General features: G+C 50.1%; 1 protein-coding gene and 1 long non-coding RNA gene across 4 annotated transcripts; both read left to right on the top strand.

The window, feature by feature from the left end:
* LOC115548889 (ATP-dependent 6-phosphofructokinase, platelet type) lies at positions 1-20,894 on the top strand. 3 transcript variants are annotated; one of them, XM_030363793.1, is made up of 23 exons: positions 1-256; positions 3,242-3,315; positions 3,530-3,607; positions 3,903-4,092; positions 4,456-4,621; positions 4,893-4,937; positions 5,440-5,548; positions 6,346-6,441; positions 7,220-7,312; positions 7,718-7,843; positions 8,113-8,177; positions 8,335-8,404; positions 9,435-9,581; positions 10,783-10,853; positions 11,333-11,420; positions 12,706-12,858; positions 14,889-15,041; positions 15,498-15,662; positions 16,775-16,836; positions 18,285-18,396; positions 18,620-18,719; positions 18,906-19,011; positions 19,392-20,894. In XM_030363793.1, the coding sequence occupies exons 1-23, from the start codon at positions 157-159 to the stop codon at positions 19,534-19,536; spliced, it is 2,514 nt and encodes an 837-aa protein (XP_030219653.1). In that variant the 5' UTR covers positions 1-156; the 3' UTR covers positions 19,537-20,894. The 3 variants fall into 3 exon arrangements, with proteins under 3 accessions (XP_030219653.1, XP_030219655.1, XP_030219654.1); XM_030363795.1 differs by lacking the exon at positions 12,706-12,858; XM_030363794.1 differs by lacking the exon at positions 14,889-15,041 and having other exon boundaries at positions 2-256.
* A 411-nt stretch (positions 20,895-21,305) lies between these two features.
* On the top strand, positions 21,306-25,203 carry LOC115548464 (uncharacterized). Its single transcript, XR_003977589.1, has 3 exons — positions 21,306-21,483; positions 24,187-24,538; positions 24,668-25,203. It is a non-coding gene; the product is annotated as an uncharacterized LOC115548464 (long non-coding RNA).
* The last annotated feature ends 165 nt before the right edge of the window (positions 25,204-25,368 follow it).

Below are 25,368 nucleotides of genomic sequence, written 5' to 3'. Positions count from 1 at the left end.
GCGGTGCCCGCTGCGCTGATAGACCCGCTGTCCTCCCAGATCCAGGTTCTCCTCTCTCCGCACTTGGACCCGTTCAGACCCGTGCAATCCCGTTAGACGTGTTCACACACGTTCAGAGCCGTTCAGACCCGGTACCGGATAAGATACGAGGCGGCCATGGCGGCCCCCAATCGGCAAGACACCAAGAAGTTCTTCGAGAACCTGTCGGGCGCCGGGAAGTCCATAGGGGTGCTGACCAGCGGAGGAGATGCCCAGGGTAAGGTACCCCCGGAGCCGGGCTGTGGTCCGTCTCACACCGGGGTTTGCTGTGCCCTGGACACGGTCTGGTGTCGTCCCTCAGACCCACTAGGACCGACTAGGAACCACTAGGACCCATTAGGGCCGATCCGTAGTGTCTACTGAGATCCTGATGTAATAGTGATGCACAGAGTGACAGAGCCCATAGTGCAAATTATATAACGCCGTATGGGCATCAGCTGTTGCACCCAGCTTGCATCCATAAGGCTTTTTATCAGATGCACTATGGGCTCTGTGCATCCTCATTGTTCGTGTCAGTGTGTTGTGTATTAACAACGTGGGCAAAACGGCCGTGACCAGACCTGCATGCATGACGAGGGGGAATTAATTAGATTGGAGTTCAATCTAGATTTGAATTGATTTAGTTTCAAACCAGGGGTCTGTCTTCTCAAGCTGTCAAGTTGTATATCCTCGTCCCCGTGTTATTGGGTGGGAGTATGCGAGTATATATGCGCATGTGCAGTGCGAGGTGTGAGACTATTCAGTAGGCCTACTCTCCTCGTTCGGTCTGATTTAAGTAAGAAACACAGAGACAGACAGTCTTTACGGTAAACGTTAGATAGCGCTGCGTGGATGTACGGGCGAGCAGGCGGCCTCAGATCCGCGGGTCGGGATCAGGACGTCCTCCTCCTGCTCAAAAGCACGCGCCTACGTGAGGAGCGGAGGGTAGCCTGGGGAGTCCTCCGCCCCCTCCGGCGGCCCTACGTCACTAGTTCCTCCCTAACCTCCTCCTCCTCGTCATCATATCTCAGTGTGTCTGTTCTGAGCGCTCAATGTGCAAGAATCCAATCAGAACTCTGCTGAAAAACTGATTGGATTCAGTCGTGATGCTGCATTACGTGACCACGGTTGTCGGCGTCGTAACCCCAGAAAGTGATCCTGGCCCCGAGAGTGATCGTCCACCAGAAAGTGATCTCAGTCTTTGAATCAGCCTTTTATGCGAACTTGCAGGGCTGCTCATAAAAATCAGGTGGAAAGGACTGGTTTAATGTTTAAAATCATAAGCGTAGTTGCAAATTTATAATTTCTATGTATTTCGATGTAAACCTTCCCTAGTACTCAGGGGCGGCCTTCCCTACAGGCGGGTTAGGCGGCCGCCTAGAGCGCCATCTAGAGGGGGAGCGCAAAATAGTGCGTCCAAAAAAAAAAAAAAAAAAAAATCTTATCGGCTACATCCCCCCCCCCCCCCCCCCCCCCCAAATGTGCTGGGGCCGCCCCTGCTAGTACTGTTCAAATAAACTTTTTCCAAATAAAGTCCCTAACTAGTGTAGGCCTATGAGACAAACTAAAGACTTATAAAAATCATAAACTATACTTTAGTGTTGCTATAATCAAGTTATTGATTCTCCGGATAACGCTATAATGTAAAGCACTTCCTTGGGAAGAGACGTTAAAGTCTCACTGAGACGCACTTCATAAGACCACGGATATGAGGTGACGTTTATTCGCTCGTTATTACAGTTTCGGTCCAGATTAGAGCAGATGTAGAGTTACATGAAATTACTAGTGAGTACTTTGCAAAGAACGAGAATTGGGAATAGGGTATGTTGGTGACGATGATGATGATGGTGGTGGTGACGATGGCGATGATGATGATGATGATGATGATGATGATGAGGATGATGATGAACGTGGTGAAGATGATGGTGGTGATGATGATAATGATGATGGTGGTGGGGTTGATGATGATGATGATTATGGTGGGGACGATGATGGTGGTGATGATGATAATGATGAAGGTTTGTTTAAAGTGCGACTAGCAAAGTATTAATGAGTGTAGCTAAGTGCTCCTCCATCACATACATGGGATGTTATTAAGGACATTTTTTTAAGGACAGGTAATTAGGGGTTAGAGACACACAAGAAGGACCTACAACATGCTTATCTCAACGACAACGGACGCATGACAATGCAATGAATGCAACTAAGTCATCATTTCCTCACCAACAAAATAATGAGTCTCAAGTTATATTATTAAAACACAGCAGCCAATCAGAACACCTACATGCCCTCCATCATCACCGGTACCGCTACTTGTCTCCTAGCAACGCAGACCCGGCCCATCTAGCCTCCAAGCGCTAGTTAGCATGCGCCTACTGAGAGAGATGTCCTTGAATGTGTCTCTGACTGCAGTGGTGGTCCAGTGTAGCTCACAGGCTAGCTGGAGCGACAGGAAGGCTAACCGAATGCTCGCTCCCTCAGGCTGCGCTGCTGATTGGCCAGACAAAGATAGTACTATCACCACAGAGAGACAGACGCTCTCTCTCTGACAGTGGAACAAACAGACGTTCATCTGACCTCCACTGTAAGGGGGACTGTGGAACTGGTGAGCTCCAGCTAGCTCCACGTCCTGGTAACTAGCTAGTTACTAGCTAGTGAGCTAGCTGGTGCTAGCTGGAGCTAGCTGGTGCTAACTGGAGCTCCTGGTCCTGGCCGCTCCACTGTGGGCCTCTAAGCAGCTTGAGGACCAGAGCCAAATACGCCCCCACACACACACAGAGGTTGAATGGCTGCGATTGTGTCTGAGTGTGTAGTAGTAGTCTAGTGGTCACTATAGTCTGACGTCAGGGCAGACTGTCACGTGTGTCACTTCCTGTCTGCTGTACTCTCCTCCCGGAACACTGGCCCTAAATATTACTTTATCCCCTCTCTCTCTCTCTCTCTCTCTCTCTCTCTCTCTCTCTCTCTCTCTCTCTCTCTCTCTCTCTCTCTCTCTCTCTCTCTCTCTCTCTCTCTCTCTCTCTCTCTCTCTCTCTCTCTCTCTCTCTCTCCTACTTGATTTGATTAAATTTACTCTTTATTTTATTCTTGTCATCCCCCTCTGTCCTGCCTACTCCTCATCCTCCCTCTCCTCCTCCCCCCCTCCTCCCTCTCCTCCTCCCCTCCTCCTCCTGCTCCTCCCCCCTCTCCTCCTCCCCCCCCTCCTCCTGCTCCTCCTCCTCAGGTATGAATGGAGCTGTGAGGGCGGTGGTCAGGATGGGGATCTACGTGGGAGCCAAGGTCTACTTTATCCACGAGGTACAACACAAAGTCAACATCAGCACAACACACAGGTGGAGGTGTACTGGTGGAGGTTCCAGGTGGTGGTGTACTGGTGGAGGATCCAGGTGGAGGTGTACTGGTGGAGGTTCTAGGTGGAGGTGTACTGGTGGAGGTTCCAGGTGGAGGTGTACTGGTGGAGGTTCTAGGTGGAGGGGTACCGCTGGGTGTGTAACAGGATGTTTCTCCTCAGGGTTACCAGGGCATGGTGGACGGAGGTCAGAACATCGAGGAGGCCACCTGGGAGAGCGTCTCCAGCATGCTGCAAGTGGTAAGAGCTGAACCTCCTGCTCTAGAGGAGCTCTAGGCCAGGAGGTCTGGAGAAGACCAGAGGACCACCGGACCAGAGGAAACCCACCCTCCAGATGGAGTGCCTTACACCACCCCACCATCTCTTTGCCTCATACAGGATTGTGGATTTAGGGACTAGTTCATTATTTAGACCCTAAGTCTTAAAGTATTAAGATAACTATTGAGACAGGATTGAAAGGCGGCGTCGCTTTGGAACAGTTTGAATGTTTAAGTATGACAGGTCATGTGACAGAGGTCCTCTGATGCGTCCCCAGGGGGGCACGGTGATCGGCAGCGCCCGCTGTAAGGAGTTCCGGACCCTCGAGGGGCGTGTCCGCGCGGCGCTGAACCTGGTGCAGCACGGCATCACCAACCTGTGTGTGATCGGGGGGGACGGCAGCCTGACCGGGGCCAACCTCTTCAGAGAGGAGTGGAGCAGTCTGCTGGAGACCCTCAGGACCACAGGTAGACAGACGGACACACAGACAGAGGGACAGACAGACAGACAGACGGAAAGACAGAGGGACAGGCAGACAGACAGACAGACAGACAGAGTGACAGACTGACAGACAGATAGAGGGACAGACAGACAGACAGACAGACAGAGGGACAGACTGACAGACAGACAGACAGACAGACAGACAGACAGACAGACAGACAGACAGACAGACAGACAGACAGAGAGACAGAGGGACACACAGACAGACAGACAGACAGAGGAACAGACAGACAGACAGATGGACAGACAGACAGACAGACATGTGTTTATTATTTTAGCATTCCATAAACTTCTCAACCAGGTTCTAAATATAACCCCCCCCCCCCCAGGTCAGATCGATGACGAGGCGGTCCAGAGGAACTCTGTGCTCCACATCGTGGGGATGGTGGGCTCCATCGACAACGACTTCTGTGGCACCGACATGACCATCGGCACCGACTCAGCCCTGCACCGCATCATCGAGGTGGTGGACGCCATCGGGACCACCGCGCAGAGGTCAGGGGTCAGGGGTCAGGGGTCCGGGTCAGGGTCAGGGTCAGGGTCAGGGGGTCAGACCAGTCGGACGCCATCTCTCTCACTGAACACTGAAGCGTCTTGCTTTCTTGTTGGTGTCTGTCCTCCTAAACGTCTTCCTGTCCTCCTAAACCAAACGTCTCCGTGTACTTCCTGTCCTCCTGAACGTCCCCATGTGCTGCCTGTCCTCCTAAACGTTTCCATGTGCTGCCTGTCCTCCTAAACGTCCCCATGTACTTCCTGTCCTCTGCAGCCACCAGAGGACCTTCGTCCTGGAGGTGATGGGACGTCACTGTGGGTAAGAACTACTGTCAGGACTCTCAGTGCTAGTGTGTGTGTATAGTTAACAATTATTCACCTCAGGTGAAGTGAATAGTGGGGAATAGGGCTATTCCCCACTATTCGCGGAGCCTGAGGTGAATAATTGTTTGAATATATACTACAGGTGAACACTCCAAAAATAAACAAGATAACACTTTTAGCCAGGATTATTTTTTTTTTATTATCTGTTTATTTGTTTTTATTAGCTATTATCGATGAACTGATGAATCTATATTGTACTGTTGGGACCTAATAGGTGTGTATATTGATGGATTTATGGTTTACTGTACGTACCTAACACGTGTGTGTATATAGTTATAGTGATGTTGTCTTGTAGGTACCTAGTGTGTGTGTATTAATGGCTGTATGTCTTGAAGGTACCTGATAGGTGTGTGTGTATTAATGTATGCTGTCCTGTTTGTCCTGCAGGTACCTGGTAGGTGTGTGTATTAATGTATGGTGTCCTGTTTGTCCTGCAGGTACCTGGCCCTGGTCAGCGCTCTGGCCTGCGGGGCCGACTGGGTCTTCTTCCCAGAGATGCCCCCTGAAGACGACTGGGAGGAGGAGCTGTGTTACAAACTATCTGGGGTATACACACACACGCACACACACACACACACATGTGGACGCACACACACACACACACACTCACGCACGCACGCACGCACGCACGCACGCACGCACGCACGCACGCACCCACACACACACACACACACACACACACACACACACACACACACACACACACACACACACATGGAGGCACACACGCACGCACGCACACACACATACACATGCACGCATGCACATGCACGAACACACACACACACACACACACACACACACACACACATGGAGGCACACACGCACGCACGCACACACACATACACATGCACGCACACACGGACACATGCCCCCACACAGACATGCACACACACACACACACACACACACACACATAGACACAAGCACACACACACATATACACACACACACAAACACACACAAACACGCACATACACAAGGGCGCAATGTTTCAATTTGATCTGATGACACACCGAGGCTACGTAAGGTATATGCAGTTTTGCGCATGTTTAAAATGTTTAGCCTTACGGCGTCAGCTGTGACCGAAAGCATTCAATAAATGTGACGCTCCGAGGCATGGGTTCATTCATCATTTCTGGCTACGCCACTGGCGCACGCACGCACGCACATGCACACACACGTGCACGCACGCACATGTACACACACACACACACACAGACACACAAACACACAGACACACATACACATACGCACACACACACACACACACACACACAGACACGGACGCAGACACACACACACACACATAAATGTCTAATGCGTCCATCTTGTGTCTCCAGAACCGCGCTGACAAGAAGCGTCTGAACATCATCATCGTGGCCGAGGGGGCGATCGACCGCAGCAACAAACCCATCTCCGCCGACTACATCAAGGACGTGAGTCCACCTCCTCCTCAGCACCACCTCCTCCTCAGCACCACCTCCTCCTCACCACCACCTCCTCCTCAGCACCACCCCCTCCTCAGCACCACCCCCTCCTCAGCACCACCCCCTCCTCAGCTCCCTCCTCCTCCTCAGCACCACCTCCTCCTCAGCACCACCTCCTCCTCAGCACCTCCTCCTCCTCACCACCACCCCCTCCTCAGCACCACCTCCTCCTCACCACCACCTCCTCCTCACCACAACCCCCTCCTCAGCACCACCTCCTCCTCACCACCACCTCCTCCTCAGCACCACCTCCTCCTCAGCACCACCCCCTCCTCCTCACCACCACCCCCTCCTCACCACCACCTCCTCCTCACCACCACCTCCTCCTCACCACCACCTCCTCCTCAGCACCACCTCCTCCTCACCACCACCCCCTCCTCAGCACCACCCTCTCCTCAGCACCACCCCCTCCTCAGCACCACCCCCTCCTCAGCTCCCTCCTCCTCCTCAGCACCACCTCCTCCTCAGCACCACCTCCTCCTCAGCACCACCTCCTCCTCAGCACCACCTCCTCCTCACCACCACCCCCTCCTCAGCACCACCCCCTCCTCAGCACCTCCTCCTAACCACCATCTATTCCCCACCTCCTCCTAACCACCATCTATTCCCCACCTCCGCCTAACCACCATCTATTCCCCACCTCCTCCTAGCCACCATCCCTTCCCCACCTCCATGGGGATGTGTCTCTGCTGACTCTCTCTCTCCTTCTCCCCTCTCCTCCCCCCAGCTGGTGGTCCGCCGTCTGGGCTTCGACACGCGGGTCACCATCCTGGGCCACGTCCAGAGAGGGGGGACCCCCTCCGCCTTCGACCGCATCCTGGTAGGACCCCGGCAACTAGTCTAGAACTAGTCTAGAACATTGTCATTATCTAGTACTAGTGGTGTGGAACACACTAACCTATTCCCTCCCTCCTCCTCCCTCTCCCCCTCCTCCTCCACCCCTTTTCCTCCTCCTCCTCCTGTTCCTCCTGTTCCTCTACCTCCTCCTCCTCCCCCTACTCCTCCTCCTCCTCTTCCTCTATCTCCTCCTCCTCCCCCTCCTCCTCCACCCCTCCTCCTTCTCCCCCCTCCTCCTCCACCCCTCCTCCTCCTCCTCCTCCTCCTCCTCCTCCTTCTCCCTCTCCTCCTCCACCTCCTCCTCCTCCTCCTCCTCCTCCTCCTACTCCTCCTCCTCCTCCTGCTCCTCCTCCCCCTCCTCCTCCTCCTCCTCCTCCTGCTCCTCCAGGCCAGCAGAATGGGGGTGGAGGCGGTGCTGGCTCTGCTGGAGGCATCTGCGACCACGCCCGCCTGCGTCGTGTCTCTGGTGGGAAACCAGTCAGTCCGGCTGCCCCTCATGGAGTGTGTTCAGATGGTACGACCGGGGGGTGGGGGTATATGTGTGTGTGTGTGTGTGTGTTTGTGTGTGTGTGTGTGTGTGTGTGTGTGTGTGTGTGTCTGTCGTGGTGTTTGTGTGTGTGTGTGTGTGTGTGTGTGCGTTTGTGTTGGTGGATGGGATGGGTGGGGGAGGTGTGTGCGTTTGTATTCATCTGTTGCTTTTTTGTGTGTTTGTTTCTATGTGAGTGTGTATCAGTGTCTCTATGAGTGTGTATTTATTTCTCGTTGTGTTGTGCTGTTCCTCAGACTCAGGAGGTCCAGAAGGCCATGGACGAGAAGAAGTTTGACGAGGCCGTCAGACTCCGCGGAAGGTAACGGTCCACACGCTATTTTTCGTGTCTTAAAGACAAGTTATTGCTAGTATTATAAAGACATGTAATCGCTAGTATTTTAACAACTTGGAACGCTAGTATTATGACAGATGTTGTGCTAGTATTATAACAACTTTATCTAACATTTGTTCTCCAGGAGCTTTGAGAACAACCTGCATACCTACCGACTGCTCTGCTCCCGCAAGTCGGACAAGGACCTTCCCTCCGTAAGTTCACCAGAGACTACGTATCTGTCTCTGATTAAAACGTGTTAATGTGAATGAACGTGAAGTGATTGTAACCTTCGTCTCAAACGTGTGTCTCTCCATCCACCAGCCACTCTGAGGGTTGTTGGACAAGGTACTTCCTGGTCAGGTGTATTGTGGGGGACTGAGTCATTCTGTGACGCTAACAGAGGGTGGTTTGGCTTGCTGCGTCCAAAGAGGCTAGCAGTGTGTAGCGCAAAAGGGCTGGGCAAATATGAGGCAGCTTTCACCTCAAAAAATCTCCTCTGTCCATCTCTGTGGCGTCATCGACCGACCTGCTGCATGTCGCTGGCTGGTTTGAGGCGGTTCTGTCGGTCAACAGACCTCCATGCTTCTGAGAGGCTGGTTTCCAGGCAACATGCGACAGGCTAGTTACTGGCGCATGCTTTGTCTTGCGCTTCTGCAACGATAGCGATGCGTCCACGCATCATGGCATCGACGTGCTCGCCGGAGTACCGTCAGATCTCCGTTTCCATGGCAATGGAACGACATCGTGGTTCTCATTGAGTCCGGGCTGACCCAGCGCTGCCCGCCTCACGCGGCCCTCCTCAGCGGGACTCCTCAGAGCGCTCTGCATGTGCTCCTCCTCAGAACCTCCTCCAGGCTCTGGGGCCACTGGACGAGGCTCACCACCGCTTAGTCTGTAGCTCAGGCGGCCCAGGGGCTGGAGAGCCAGTGTGTGTTGAAGGTGTATGTGTTATGGTGTGTTGAAGGTGTGTGTAATGGGGGTGTGTAACAGGTGTGTAACAGGTGTGTAGCAAGTGTGTACAAAAGGTGTGTTTAACAGGTGTGTAACAGGTGTGCAACAGGTGTGCAACAGTTGTGCGTGTAAGAGGTGTGTGTAAGAGGTGTGTGTAACATGTGTGTGTATTAAGTGTGTAACAGGTCTGTGTGTAACAGGTGTGTGTAACATGTGTGTGTATTAAGTGTGTAACAGGTCTGTGTGTAACAGGTGTGTATCAGGTGTGTAACAGGTGTCGTCCTCCCCCAGAGCGGCTTCAACGTGGCGGTCCTGAACGTGGGGGCCCCGGCGGCGGGGATGAACGCGGCCGTGCGCTCGGCGGTCCGCGTTGGCATCGCCGAGGGACACAAGATGTTCGCCGTCAACGACGGCTTCGAAGGATTCGCCAAGGGACAGGTGAGGCCTAACGATCTCACATGCGTGAGAACAGGTTACATTCTCCTCCCATCTCCTGTCCGTCTTCAAACACAAACCCCATCAGGTCGTCCAAAGACCCACTGCGGTTCGTTCTGAAGCCCGGTTTGAGTTTATTTGAAGCCCTCTGCTCTCCATTGTCAGTCCCGATTGGTCGAGGTATCTTGACTGTACTGTTCTCCTTCTACATTAAACACAATATCACTCAGAACTCTGCATGCGTTCTGCGAAGCGTGTGAGCTGGGTGGAAGAACACAAGGCTAAACGCTGGAGTAGTCTCGCAAAGCCAGACCAAACTACAGGAGGTAGAATGGTCTGGAACCACGCTACCTCGAGCCGTCTATCCGTGAGGAAACTGGGCGGGCCTGATTTTATTTCTTTAAACCAATCACAATCGTCTAGGGCGGGGCTAAGCCCGGGAAGCAGCAGCGGTGTCCATGCAAAATAGTGCCGGGGGGAAACGCCAGCAACCGGAAGGGGAGGAGTAGCGGTGAAATAGACGCTGTCCACTTCCGTTCAGCCAGACTAATGCTGGAGCGGCACGGACGCCCTATCTTCGACGTGATTGGACGAGCTGCTCTCCTGTGTTGGCTCCCTGGCGTTGACCTTTTGACCACTTGGCTGCAGTTTGGTGACGTCTTTCTCCTGATAGTTTGAGAGCAGAACAGCTAGCACCTGATAGGCTGCATACCTCTGAGGTCATTGTGAGGTCAGGCTTCCGGAAGGGTTGCTAGACATGCGTGTGTGTGCGATAGTGTGTGCGTTTGTGTAGTGTCTGTGTTGATCTGAAGTGGACAGATAACATTATCATTACAGAGACTATAAATACCATGCTTCTGCATAGATATTATATTATCTCTATATTCTATAAACACTTCTGTTCCTCTGTTGCCCTGGGAGGTGGGAGTCTTGGGGTCAGGGGGTCGGCTCCAAGCTGAAAGGTTCTGGGTTCGATCCCCAGTGTCCACAGTCCACCTGAAGGCCTCCTAGAGCCAGGTGACCTCTGACCCCTACCTGCTCCTGAATGACCTGTCTCTGTACTCATTGTAAGAAAGTTGGGATTAAAGTGTCTGCTACATGAATAAATAGTGAAAGTGTGTGTGTCTGTGTGCGTGTGTGTGTCTGTGTGCGTGTGTGTCTGTGTGTGTGTGTGTGTGTGTCGTTCTGTGTGTGTCTCTAACAGATCAAGGAGATCAAGTGGGGTGACGTGGGCGGGTGGACCGGCCAGGGGGGGTCCCTGCTGGGGACCAAGAGGTGAGCGTCTCAGGGGGCCAGAGGGGTCTCCTCCTCAGGTGTCTGGGGGTTCTGGGGGTCTCCTCAGGGAGTCTGGGGGGTCTCTTCAGGGTGTCTGGGGGGTCTCCTCAGAGGGTCTGGGGGGGTCTCCTTGGGGTTCTCCTGGGGGGTGTGGGGGGGTCTCCTCCTGGGGGGTGTGGGGGTCTCTTCAGGGGGTATGGGGGGTCTCCTGGGGGGTATGCGGGGTCTCCTCAGGAAGTCTGGGGGGTCTCTTCAGGGTGTCTGGGGGGTCTCCTCAGGGGGTCTGGGGGGTCTCCTGGGGGGTCTTCTCAGGGGGTCTGGGGGGTCTCCTGGGGGGTGGGGGGGGGGTTTCTCAGGGGGTCTGGGGGGTCTTCCCAGGGGCTCTGGTGCTGTGGGTCCCTCTCCCAGCTGGTCACCTCTCATATGGAGGCCGATGGTGAAGACATAGTAAACATCTCCTCACTGATCCCCTCCTCAAGGACTCTTCCTGCTAAACACGCTGAGAAGATCGCCGAGCAGATCAGGATCCACAACATCAACGCCATGCTGGTGATCGGGGGCTTTGAGGTACCAACCCGCACAACACACGCTATGTTTATGCTAGAGGCTAGCTACTTTCATCCTTAGAAACTACATGCTATGTGTATGCTAGCAGCTAGCTGCTATTATCCATTAGAACAACACGCTATGTGTATGCTAGGAGCTAGCTGCTAATGCAAACTGTTATTTTATTTTCTGTGCATATTGTGTAGAATGATGTATAAAAATGTATGAATTAACCATTTATATTGTTGATATTTTGAAAGGATAATTGCAGGATGTTTCAACCGGGACCCTATTGTCTGATAAGATCCGGTCTCAGGGACTGCTGCCGACACATTCTTTTGATCGGTCTGGTATTGAGCCAAAGTAATCCTCATTTCTAATTTTAGTCCCTGACACCCAAAATGGTCTGAAAATAGTGTCCAGGTTGAGAAATCCTGAAGTTATCGTTTAATAACTTCTTGTGTTCTCAGTGGTTTCTGACATAGTTCTGACATCTCATCATTTAACCTCATTCAGCTGAATTGTTTGTTTACGATTCAAGAAGCCCCATAACATCATGTTTAACATCATAACATCATCATCTTATACATCATATAGACCTTATTCTGTAGATATTTCCCCTCCCAGCTAGGGTTCAGAATGAAGATGGCTGCTCTGTGAATGAGGCCCAATGCTCACAGTATATGACAGCATGTCCTATCATATCATACCCTACCCAATGATCAAATATATATCATGCATCATTCAGAACATCCCCAGCTCTCTCCTACCTTCCCTGGTCTCCGCATCCCCCACTACCTGGTTCTCTCTGTGTCTCGTCCTCTGATGTGACTGGGCTCCTCTGGTCGTTGCATCTCTCTCTTCCCAACATCAACCATCTCTAACATTGACCATCTCTAACATCTACCATCTCTGATATCTCTCACATCTACCATATCTAATATCTACCATCGGTCCACCAATCTAACCTACCGGCTCCTCCCACCCCCAGAACCCCCAACACCACCACCCCTACCACCACCACCACCACCACCTTTACCACCACTACCACCAACACCACCACCACCACCAGTATTTCCCCTCCAGACTTCGCCTTCCCTCCCCCTTCCAGCTCTGTGGTGATGATGTCGTCCCTCCACCTTCCTGCTGTGTGGTGATGGTGTCTTCCCTCCCCCTTCCTGCTATGCTCTGTGGGTGATGGTGTCTTCCCTCCACCTTCCTGCTCCGTGGTGATGGTGTCGCCCCTCCACCCTTCCTGCTGTGCTTTGTGGTGATGGTGTCGCCCGTCTGGCTCCTCCGCCTGCAGGCCTACCTGGGTCTGCTGGAGCTCTCCAGAGCGCGGGAGCAGTTTAGTGAGTTCTGTGTCCCCATGGTCATGGTGCCCGCCACCGTGTCCAACAACATCCCAGGCTCAGACCTCAGCATCGGGGCAGACACCGCCCTCAACGCCATCACCGAAGTAAGTGAGCGTGTCCCCGGCCGGGTTGGGACTGGTTCGCTTTGGTTTGGTCTGGCTGGATCTGCTTTTGTCCAGCTTGGCTTAGTTTGGTCCGGCTTGGTCTGGTTTGATCCAGTTTGGTCCAGTTTGGCCCTCTTGGCTTTACTTGTCTCAGTGTTCGCTAACCACGGGTCTCTGGCCTCAACCAGCATCACATGTTCATCTGGGGGGGGGGGGGGGGCAGGGGGCTGAGCACAGGGGGCATGGACATGATGATAAGAGGAACTTCAGTTGAGAGGCACCATGAGTAATGGGGTCGGCCCTCCAGCGTTAGGGTTAGAGACATGTCTGTGGACAACCATGAATCTCCATGAAGTCTGCCTCAGACTGACATGGACCGGGTCCCGCTAGAACCTCTCCAGCCCCGCTCCAGACCTCGGAGCACCGACCACCAGCTCTCCCAGTCTGGGTTTCTACTGAGCCCAGAACTTGGTTCCCATGGTTCCTGTCCTTCAAAAGTCTTCAAGGGAGATGATAGTGTATTGGCTGTAGCTTCACAGCAGATGGCCGTCCGTGTTGACAGTGTAAACACCAGCTCACAGCGGCCATACAATCTGCTTATCCATAAACAAACTTTACGTCTTCACCAGTTCTCCAGACTGATTACAAGAAACTCAGAATGATTAGCCCAGTGTGGCTAGTAACAGCCGGGCTATTAGCCAAACAGCCTAGCTTAGGTGATAGCATCATGCAGCTCAGAGATGTGTGCGTGGTTTAGTGCCCGAGGCTAGCTGGTTAGCGGACCCCCAGGGTAAGATTGGGTCGTACGATGACATCATGTCGGCATGTCCGCTGCGCAGCGCTGGTTGCCCTTGACGACCCTTTCTCGCCAGTGTGTTTGTGTTGTAAATAATAACGTATGGGGGGTTAACACGCCATGACCAGCAAGACTTCCTGTTAGGATTGGGACGATGAGGTTAACAAAGTAAAAGTCCTCCTTGATTTTCTCATAGTCCGCTGCCTTTACTGAAGAATCCAGGTTTACTGAGGAAGGAGATAAAATAGGGCAGTCTTGGAAATAAAATAAGAACTTTTATGTTGAAAATCCCAAATATTCCACCACTGCTTCCTGTCTCATCCCCATCTATCAACATCCAAGGATGTTGATAGATTAAAGTTGTTGAGAGGCATGGCGGTAAGGACAGTACATTCTGTAACATAATAAAACGGCCCCTCATTTACCACCAGCTGATCATCTGTCATCAGAAGCCATTTCGAAATGGAGTGCATTAGTGACATCACAAGTGTTCACCAATCACAAACTCCCATCGCGCCTGGTGTTAAAGAAGTGGCCCTTTAATGGTTTATCCTTTTAGCGATCATTAACTCTAAGAGTGTTGAAATACCTTCTTAGGTTCTATTTATTTAAGAAGGTGAATCAGAGAGATCAGAGTAGAATGTGTTGTCATGCTGGTCGTGCTGAGCTATGACCCCCCATCGTACGAGACGCTTCACCTAACCGAACAACCTCCTACCTCAACACAATCTCTTCACGTCGCACGCGGGACATCAAATTTGCGCTCTTATTTTCGACTTTCTCGGAATGTCAACCGTCACAAGCCCCGCCTCCACGTCTCTCCAACCAATGGGAAGCAAGATCGGCGATTGCATGGAGAGAGCTGCCCAATAGCACCTTCAAACCCCCTCATAGTGTCCTGAGACACGGGCCATCACAGCCCTCCAGCCCTTATCACCACAGACCTGAGCGCTCTTCTTCTGCACAACAACACAACAACACCAACAACAACAGAGCAACAACACAAGTCCTCCAGCCCTCCAGCACAAATCAGTCCGCCCCCTGGTGGTCTGACTGCGTAACAACACAGCTCAGATCAGGGTGCAGTGGGTCCAGTCCCAGTCCTGGTCCTAATCCCAGTCCCAGTCCTTGTCCTAATCCCAGTCCCAGATCTAGTCACAGTCCTAGACCCAATCCTAGTCCCAGTCCTAGTCCCAGTCCCAGTCCCAGTCCTAACGTGCGTGCCCCTGGCCAGGCCTTTGAGTGCGTGCTGGAGCTGTACGAGCTGCGAGCTCACCACGTGGAGTTCTGCGTGCCGCTCTGCATGCTGCCCGCCACCATCAGCAACAACGTCCCTGGCACTGACCTCACCATCGGCGCCGACACCTCCCTCAACGCCATCGTGGAGGTAGGTCGCCACGGCGACACATCGAGGGCGTGGCCGCCGCCGTGCCCAGAGAGATCTGTTGTTGTTATTATGAGTTCTGAACTCTGATCTGCACATGTTGGCCCGGCGTGTCCCAAGCGTGTTGCTCAGTGTGTTCTGCTGCATGTGCATGTGAGCTCATGACCGTGCATGTGGATATTTTTAGATTTGTATAAATTCCTGTGTGTGTGTGTGTGTGTGTGTGTGTGTGTGTGTGTGTGTGTGTGTTTGTGTGTGTGTGTATGCATCCGCGTGTGTGTATGAATTTGTGTGTATGTATGTGTGTGTGTGTATGTGTATGTGCGCATGCTTTTGTGCCTGTGTGTGTGTGTGTGTGTGTGTGTGTCTGTGTGAGTGTGTGTGTGTGTGCTTGCTTGCATGTGTGTGTCTGTGTGCGTGCGTGTGTGTGTGTGTGCTTGTCTCTGTGTGTGCGTCCAGACGTGCGACCGCATCAAGCAGTCTGCCAGCGGTACGAAGCGGCGTGTGTTCATCATCGAGACGATGGGCGGGTACTGCGGTTACCTTGCCAACGTGGGCGGGCTGGCGGCTGGGGCCGATGCCGTCTACATCTACGAGGAACCCTTCGACATCAGGGAGCTGCAGGTCAGAGGTCACCCGTCAACATATATACTGTATATATATATATACAAACAAACAGATATATCTATGCGCAAACAAACATCTATATATATATATATACAAACATATATCTTTACAAACAATCATATACATATTTTTAACTCATATATTGTATATTTTCTTTATTCATCTCTATATATATTTTTTTATTTAATTATTGATATAATACAATAATTACAGAAACAATACATTTAACACTAATACTCAAGTATTAATGTTGTAGAATTAATTTAGTTCAAAATAGAATATTATGACATAAAACAGCCAAAATGGATAAATGGATAAATGGATTTATAGTAGAGCTGTCAAGCGATTAAAATATTTAATCGTGATTAATTGCATTAATGTCATAGTTAACTCACGATTAATCGCGATTAATCACAAATTATTTTTCTATGCTAAATATCCCTTGATTTTTTTGTCCCATAATTCTTCTCATTTTAATTCTCTTATCAACATCGGCTTGCCTTGTGCAAATGATTTTTTATTGATAACAACATTGGCATATACTGATCAAAACAGGACGACACAAAAAAAGAGCCTATAGTGCAATTAAACGACTGCTTTGAACAAATGTCATTTGAACATAGCAGTCAGGCTACTGCTTCTTTGTTTTGAGCCAAAGAAAGAAATTGCGTTAATTGCGCGATAATTTTTTTTAAAGTCGTTAAATTTGGTTTGCGTTAACGCCGTTAATAACGCGTTTAACTGACAGCTCATATTTAAAGATATCGCTGCTGGCAATGTGGTTCAGTTCCAGTCATTCAGCGCAGGGTTCACTCCAGTAAGAGCAGCAGCGGCCCCTAGTGGTGGAGACCGTCTCTGCACCCTGAGTAGTCAGCGGCCTCTAGTGGTGGAAACCGTCGCTGCACCCTGAGTTGCTCAGAGGGGCAGCAGCTCCAGTATCTGCAGCCTCTCAGGGAGCACGGACGCTCTGACATCTCATCTCTCCTCCCTCTCCTCTGTCTCCTCTCTCTTTCTCTTTCCTCATTCTCCTCTCTCCTCTCCGTCCTCTCTGCTCTCTGCTCCCTCTCCTCGCCGTCCTCTCTCCTCTCTCCTCTCTCCTCTGTCTGCAGGCCAACGTGGAGCACCTCACGGAGAAGATGAAGACCAGTATCCAGAGGGGCCTGGTGCTCAGGTGAGACTCTACACTTTAGACCAGAGGAGACAGAGAAGGTCTTTAGTGATCCTGGAGGGAACTTCACCGCAGAGCGTACAGGGCGGCGGTAAAAAGAGATAAAAAAGTTATACTACAAGTGTAATGGGGCTGTGGTTCCACTGTTTTAACTGGTTCCAGTGGTTTAACTGGTTCAAGTGGTTTAACTGGCTCCACTGGTTTAACTGGTTCCATTGGTATAACTGGTTTAACTGGTTCCACTTTTTTAACTGGTTCCACTGGTTCCCAGTCGGTCTCCACAATAGGGTGGATGAAGCTTCTGTGTCGAAGACCCTCGTAGTTTCACCGCGCGTCTCTGGTCCGTTGCCGTGGGTGACGCCCTCCTCTCGGTCGCCTCTCTGATGTCTGATTAGGGACTTTTGGATACTTTTGCGAACTACGCACAGAATCACAGACATCACCTTCAACAGAGGCACCGGAGGGGAGTTTACTCTGAACTTTAACCCCTCAGCTGTCAGTCCTAAGACCACCAGAGACCGCTGAGAGAAAGGGTGCTTGCTGGGACTGCGTAGCGAGGGTCTGGTCTCTGTCCTGAAGAGAGAGGGGCAGGTGTGTGGGAGCACTGCGTCTTCTGGCTGTCAGACCGCAGCGCTGGGAGAAAGTAGGGCAGGGTGTGTGTGTGTGTGTGTGTGTGTGTGTGTGTGTGTGTGTGTGATCATGTGTGTGTGTGTGTGTGTGTGTGTGTGTGTGTGTGTGTGTGTGTGTGTGTGTGTGTGTGTGCGCGGGTGTGCATGTGTGTGCGTGTGTGTGTGTGTGTGATCATGTGTGTGTGTGTGTGTGATCATGTGTGTGTGTGTGGGGGTGTGTGCGTGTGTGTGCGTGTGTGTGTGTGCGAGTGTGTGTGTGTGTGTGATCATGTGTGTGTGTGTGTGTGTGTGTGTGTGTGTGTGTGTGGTGCTGCGGCCGTGTAGTCAGTTGTGCAGGTGTGCTCCAGTAAGAGCGTGCACGGTGGAGCGGGCTGAGCACATGAAGGTGACCCCTGGTGATGTCATCCTAGTGTCACCTTGTTCAACAACAGACGAAACGAAGGAAAGTTTCAAATCAAATGAAGTCCTCAACTCTGAGACCACGAGAGCGAGATCTGGATTATGAAAGATACATCATCGCGAGGATATCTTAATATGTGCAGTGTTTCCCTCAAAGCAGAGAAAATACCACATGGATCAGAGCTCATGAACTGAACAGGCGGTCTTATTTTGACAGAGCGAAAGTGTGAATTACAGGGAGGAGTTCATCAGCAATGAAGCTGACCAGGAATGATGCTAATTATTTTGTGTGTGTGTGTGTGTGTGTGTGTGTTTGTGTGTGTGTGTGTGTGTGCTTGTGTGTGTGTGTGTGTGTGTTTGTGGATGTGTGTGTGTGTGTGCGTGGATGTATGCATGGGTGTGTGCGTCTGTGTTTGTTTGTAGGAATGAGAACAGTAACGAGAACTTCACCACAGATTTCATCTACCAGCTTTACTCTGAGGAGGGGAAGGGAGTGTTTGACTGCAGGAAGAACGTCCTGGGACACATGCAGCAGGTACTACTGTAGTACTATTTATATAGTACTACTGCTCTAGTACTAGTATTACCACTGGATGACACATGCAGCAGGTACTACTGCTATAGATCTAATTATATATAGTAATACTGCTATAGTACTAGTATTACTACTCCAGGTGACAGTCATCAGTGTGTGACTATGGTGGATGAGGTATTAATGGGTTTGATGATTCTTGGTGTTAACATGAATGTGGCCACAGGGGGGTGCTCCTTCCCCCTTCGACAGGAACTTTGGTACCAAGGTGGCGGCTAAAGCCATGCAGTGGATCACCACCACGCTGAAGGAGACCTACAAAGAAGGTATAGACACGCACAGACACAGACACACACTCACTCAGTGTACTGTGTCCCCGTATTCAGGCAGATAGTAAGTGTGTTTGTGTACTGTGTCCCCGTATTCAGGCAGATAGTAAGTGTGTGTGTGTAGTGTGTCCCCGTATGCAGGCAGAGTGTCAGTGTGTGTGTGTGCTCTGGCCCCGTATGCAGGTCGGGTGTTTGCCAACACTGACGACAGCGCCTGTCTGCTGGGGATGCGTCGCAGGGCGATGGTCTTCCGGCCCGTCGCTGAGCTCCGAGAGGAGACCGACTTTGTGTAAGAACGGAAAACTCAAACATTCTGCAGGAAGTTACCAAAACGTATGAAGTTTGGTCAATTTGGATTAAACCTCGGATTCAACTTTGGATGCGAACTGAACACAAAGTCATGCGGGTTGTTTGAGTCCCAGCTTACAGGTTCTGGGTTTGATCCCCACTGTGTGGTCTACCTGTCGGCCCCTAGAGACCTGCCTATCGTATTTAAAAACAAATTAACTGTAAAACGCTTCAGGTGAAACCTTCTAGAAAATACCCAATACTATCAAACTCAATTGGCAATAAACATGACAACTGTACAATTTTAAAGAGCTAAATCTTTGAATATCAAATTCCAAATGTAATTTTGTTAGTACTTCAAACAAGTGTTTAACGTTGCAGACATCGGATCCCGAAGGAGCAGTGGTGGCTGAAGCTCCGCCCCCTCATGAAGATCCTGGCCAAGTACCGGACCAGCTTTGACGTGTCCGACTCCGCCCAGCTGGAGCATGTGACCCACGTCCGGCCCAAGGAGGCCGCCATCTAAGCCCCGCCCCTCACTGCCTCTCACTCCAAACCGCCACTCCTCCTTTAAGAGTACCGGTCACCTCCTACGAGTCAAACCAATCCTTTAATATGATGTTGTTTTACAGTAAAATAGGAAATGCTGTAGCTGGTCTGAGACCAGAGGCAGGGTGGTTTACAATCCCCAGTGGAAAGGTTCTGAGTTTGATCCCCAATGTCCAGTCTGCCTGCATACGCCCTTGAGCAAGTTGCGTCCAAACCCCTCCCTGCAGTCACTGTATGCTGTGTCTGATAAACGCATGTCCTGAATTAAATATAGAATAAATATTTAAACAATTATTTTGGAGAGTAGAAGAGTATTTAGAAGATATGTATTAAATATATTATTCAAATATATTTTAAGATTGAGCATTGAGCTTAAATTAAAGTTAACCAGATAGCTCCTATTATTTTCATATATTCTCGTTTCCCTGATTATAGAATTTAGAATATTCCCAGTATTTGAGAATATATAATCAAATTAAATTTAAGCTTTCGTAGAAATCGTGTGCAGCTAGCTCACTACACCCAGCGTTAGTTAGCAAATTAAGCTAACTTCCGTCGTAGTTGACCCAATGTCACTGGTTTAGCTCCTTAACCAAACCGCCCAATCACAGCTCAGGTTCCGTCCCATTGGCCTTCCCAAACTGTTAGGATCCGCCACCAGGCTCACCTGACCTCACTTTCACCTTCTGTCTGATGTTGTACTGCCTCTGATATCAATTGTGATGTATTCAAGTCTGTTATTTTAATGCACTTTCAGCCACAATTAACAAAAAGAGTATGCTAGGTGGGGGTAAGTTCACTCAACAATGTTGTTTTCATTGTATGGCTCATACCTCAACGCTCTTTCCTGAATGGACAGGGATGCACTGGCTCTGGATGATTTCATCGATGTTTCTGAGTTGTATTTATTTGCTGAGTTCAAGTTAAGATAGCATAATAATAAAGCAAGGATGTTGATTTTTTAAAGGGCAACCAAACGTTGAACCGTCAAAGTGAAGCGACAGCACCACCTAGTGTTCATAATGGTTACTACAGCTACCATCCCTCCTGAGTCCTGAAGTCTTTTCCGATGGTTCCGTTGTTTTATTGATGGTCATCAGGACTTTTTTCGTTTTTAATTTAAGAAAAAGTTAAGACTTTTGGAAATTGAAAGTTAAGTGTACAATTGTTAATTGTGGCAGATCTATTACGTGTGTTATTGTAGCTGGGCAGTGGTGTGGAGGTGGTACACTTTATATGCAATATTAATCTGAATAATAATCCTGTTGAATGTGTTAATGTCTGGTCACCGTCCTGTCTCGGAGTAATAAAGCACTTGGTTGTGATTACAAGGAACTCATCCAACTTTATTGATCCAGAAAACACGTACACACACACATGAATGACAGTAAGTCACTAATGCCATTCAGCAAGGAAGAATGACAAATCAATATTTAATACCATTCAGAACGTGCTATGCACATTATACACACACACACACACACACACACACACACACACACACACACACACACACACACACACACACACACACACACACACACACACACATCAAATAAATGGTAAAACTAAATACTAATAGGAAGAAAAGGCGATGAGATGTGAAACGCCCACATTCATTCAGATTAACTTCGCAATTTATTCGATTTGTTATTCCAATTAGCGCTTAGTGAGCCTCACCTTTGACTCCTGCTCTTCTTTAAAAGACACGGCTGCTCAGATCTTTCTGATTGGTCCTCAATTCGACCGAGGAGTGGAGAGAGACGTGCTGAGAGTGGAGTAGAGTAGAGTAGAGTAGAGTAGGACTTTATTTTCGAAGCATGCGATCTCGAACGACCACCGTTGCGTTCCTTTCCGTCCTCACTGAGACCTGGACTATAAAACACAACGTGGCCACCAACGACCAGGACTACAGCCTCTCAAAGTACGACAGTTTGTTTTTCTACATGAGTGGATGGAGCGGTTTGGGTGGCGCTGTGTTTGTGGTGTGTGTTGGATGTGTGAGTGGCGATGTTCTTTGCTCTGCTGGTTCTGCTGCACCACACCTGTCTACTCTCCGTGTCTCCTCCATACATCACAGTCCGTCTCTGTCCCGTTTCTGTCCCTCAGTACCTTCTACACATGAGAATGTGGAGTCTGCTGCGGCTCGGAGTTGATGATTGAGTCGGTTTGGTTGTTTATGGTTATTTTGATAATTAACTCTATGGTCAACAAACTGACTTAAACCCGACTGCCGTCCGCGGACCAATGACCTCATTGAACCAAATAGCGACTTCAGATTCATTATCACAGCGATACTGACACGTCAACCTCCATGTACATGGTCTGACACGATGACTTCATACCCAGCTGGTCTACAGCGTGATGATGACGTCATACCCAGCTGGTCTACAGCTTGATGACTTCATACCCAGCTGCTCTACAGCGTGATGACGTCAAACCCAGCTGCTCTACAGCGTGATGACTCATACCCAGCTGCTCTACAGCTTGATGACGTCATACCCAGGTGCTCTACAGCGTGATCAAGTCATACCCAACTGGTTTACAGAGTGATGATGAAACCCAACTGGTCTACAGCATGATGACGTCATACCCAGCTGGTCTACAGCGTGATGATGTCATACCAAGCTGGTCTACAGCATGATGTCATACCCAGCTTGTCTACAGCATGATGATGACGTCATACCCAGCTTGTCTACAGCATGATGATGAAGTCATACCCAGCTGGTCTACAGCATGATGATGACGTCGTACCCTGCTGGTTTACTACAGCCGAGTCCGGGTGAAGGCCTCGGTGGAAGGTCTCTGAAGTATCAGACCACCAGGGACTAGATGACGGACAGACGGTCTGGATGGTTGGGGCCCGGGTTGGTGTTTAGTGGGTTGTGGTGAGAGTGGACCTGTGGATGAGTGGGGCTGTGAGTGTGTTATCCAGAGCATGGACTACATGTTGATGTACTGATGGACATTAAACACGCACACACCTCCAGATACTCAACATTTCCTGCTTCACTTTATTCAACTTTCAACACATTGAGATGCTGCTGCCGACCCTGCTGGCTGCCAGGGCCGGCTCTGCTGCCGGGACCCCGCTGGCTGCTGGGGGCTCTGCTGCCGGGGCCGGCTCTGCTGCCGGGACCCCGCTGGCTGCCGGGGCCGGCTCTGCTGGTTGCTGGTTTTGTTTGCTGCTGGTTTTGTTTATTCGTGCTGCTGGTTTTGTTTGCTGCTGGTTTTGATTGCTGTTGGTTTTGTTTGCTCATGCTGCTGGTTTTGTTTGCTGCTGGTTTTGATTGCTGCTGGTTTTGTTTATTCATGCTGCTGGTTTTGTTTGCTGCTGGTTTTGATTGCTGTTGGTTTTGTTTGCTCATGCTGCTGGTTTTGTTTATTCATGCTGCTGGTTTTGTTTGCTGCTGGTTTTGATTGCTGTTGGTTTTGTTTGCTCATGCTGCTGGTTTTGTTTATTCATGCTGCTGGTATTGTTTGCTGCTGGTTTTGATTGCTGGTGGTTTTGTTTGCTCATGCTGCTGGTTTTGTTTGCTGCTGGTTTTGTTTGCTGCTGGTTTTGTTTGCTGCTGGTTTTGTTTGCCCATGCTGCTGGTTGGTTTGATGCTTACTGACTTGTTGTTCGTCATCGCTGCAGTTTGTTAGGTCCAAACAGGACCGGGATGTTGTTGGGTTGGACCAGTCTGGAGGACTCATTGTGGTCTTGGGTTCTGGACCAGGGTCTAGTTTGGGTCTGGTGAACTTTGACTTGGTTGAGTATCTTGAGTTTGGTTTCTGAATAATTTGTCGTGTTGGAAATGGACGAATTTGGCCGAATGACCTGGGAGCCATTGGTTCAATCAATTGCACAAGCATCTTGCCCTTGAACTGGTACTTTATGGTGACTTGAAACATAAAATGGACGAATTTCTATTCAGTTATTTATCCCGGAACCGTCATTGTGGCTTACAGCTTAATAATTTTATTTGACCAATTTGAAAATGATCTCAACACTTACAAAATGTCAGCGCAAACGCCAGCATTATCAGCAACACAAAGTTCCATGCCTTGAAAGGTCTGGAAATCTGCCACGTCAGCAGAGCGGCACTTTACACCGGTAAGGAATTAAACTATTAATATATCAAACACTTTCAAATACATAATGAGTCTGGTCATTTAGTGAACGTGTACATTTGTATATCTGCCGGGCCCAGACGGATGCAGACCTTCCATCTCCTGGTGAGGAGCCGCTCAGGGTGAGGGCTGGAACTCTTTATAGATTTACCTTCAGGGCGAGGCAGGGGCAGGGGAAGGGGCGGGGGCGGGGGCAGGGGCGGGGGCGGGGGTAGGGGCGGGGGCGGGGGCAGGGGCGGGGGCGGGGGCGGAGGCAAAAAAAAAAAATGACAAAGGGAAGATGTGTAGTGTCGGGTACCCTGACTGTAGTCATGGTAACGGGTGACCGGCTGGCCAGGAAGGGGGTTTCTGGACCAGACCTGAGGGTGGGATGACTCTGAGGAGGAAGACTCGCTTCCATCCAGAAGGAGATCTCCGCTGATGTTTGAGTTATGATAACAAATCTAGTTTAGATGGTTATTGATCACATCTCAGTCAACAAGTTGAAATGTGAATCTCCTTTAATCTCCAGGACTGCAGTCGGGCTCAGAGGGGCAGTGTGGAGACCCCTAGTGGTCTGAGACCAGGAGCTCTGAACGCTCTGGAGTCCACGCTGGAGACTTGGTGGGAACGTCACTCCTCGTCCTCCAACCTGTTTATGATGTGGTCCCCTGTCAGGCTGGGGGTTAGATGTTCCCCTGGGTCTAATGATGAACCATCTTCACATTCAAGTGAGGAGACCAACATTTGATTGAGGCATCCTAGAGATGGGAGGGTCATCACGACTACCTCTTGGCTGTTGGAGGCGGTCGTCTTGACGACCTGGTTCAGCAGATTCTAGACCTAGAGGAGCATCAACGCGTTTCGAGGGACCCCAACTTCAGGTTAGTTTTTCTAATTTGTCTAATTTTTAATTTCATGTTGCATCATGACCATAAACAAGTTAAATTTTTGTTCTATGTTTTATTCCCTTTTACTGGGCGACACTGAACAGTTTTCGTTCTCTCCTGTAGAGTGAGAGGCAAGGACCTGGTAGATCTACCTGAAGACCCCCACCTCTCCGTCAGGTGGGCAGCGGCCCACGGCTCCACCCCACCAAGTTGACTCAACCTACCAACGTCTTCCAGTCTGGAGCAGACACCCTGACCCAACCTGCGCCACCCAGAATGAAAGCCCCAGAAGTCCCCAGGGATGAGGAGATGCTGAGTTACTGGGAGGAGGGTCTCCACTGGGCGGTCCTTATCATGGTTTCCTCCCCTTTCCTCGGCTGGAGTTAGTGTTGTCCTTATAAGGGCTCGGTGGGTGATGTCTCTTTTCTGAAGGCGGGACATCTGAAGGGATGTCTTGCCAATTAAATAGCTTTATCTGAATAGAAGATGGAAAACCATCTCTTGTAAGTCTATTTACTTTTTTGGTTACTTTTCAATGTTCTCAGCACCTCTGCTGAATGTAACTTTGTAGCAGATAGACGATTATCGTTTTTTTCAGTCAGCAAATGTTACTGTAAGTTGTGTTTTTCCATGTGTGAATAAAATGCTTGACTTAAAAACGTGTGGACAGTTAACTTGGTAGAGACTAATTTGTTAGAGCATCTTGCCCTTAACAAATTCTTTGAATTGATTATGGAGTAGCTTTTCATGGAACTTGAATAGCCATACAGAGAGTTGCTGGTTTAACTCAAATCTCCCTTGAGAGCCCAGTGTCTCATGAGGAA

This window comes from Gadus morhua, chromosome 8 (genome assembly GCF_902167405.1).
Source record: "Gadus morhua chromosome 8, gadMor3.0, whole genome shotgun sequence".
In the NCBI taxonomy this organism is placed as follows: Eukaryota; Metazoa; Chordata; class Actinopteri; order Gadiformes; family Gadidae; genus Gadus; species Gadus morhua.
This window is presented reverse-complemented; position numbering and strand designations above follow the sequence as displayed.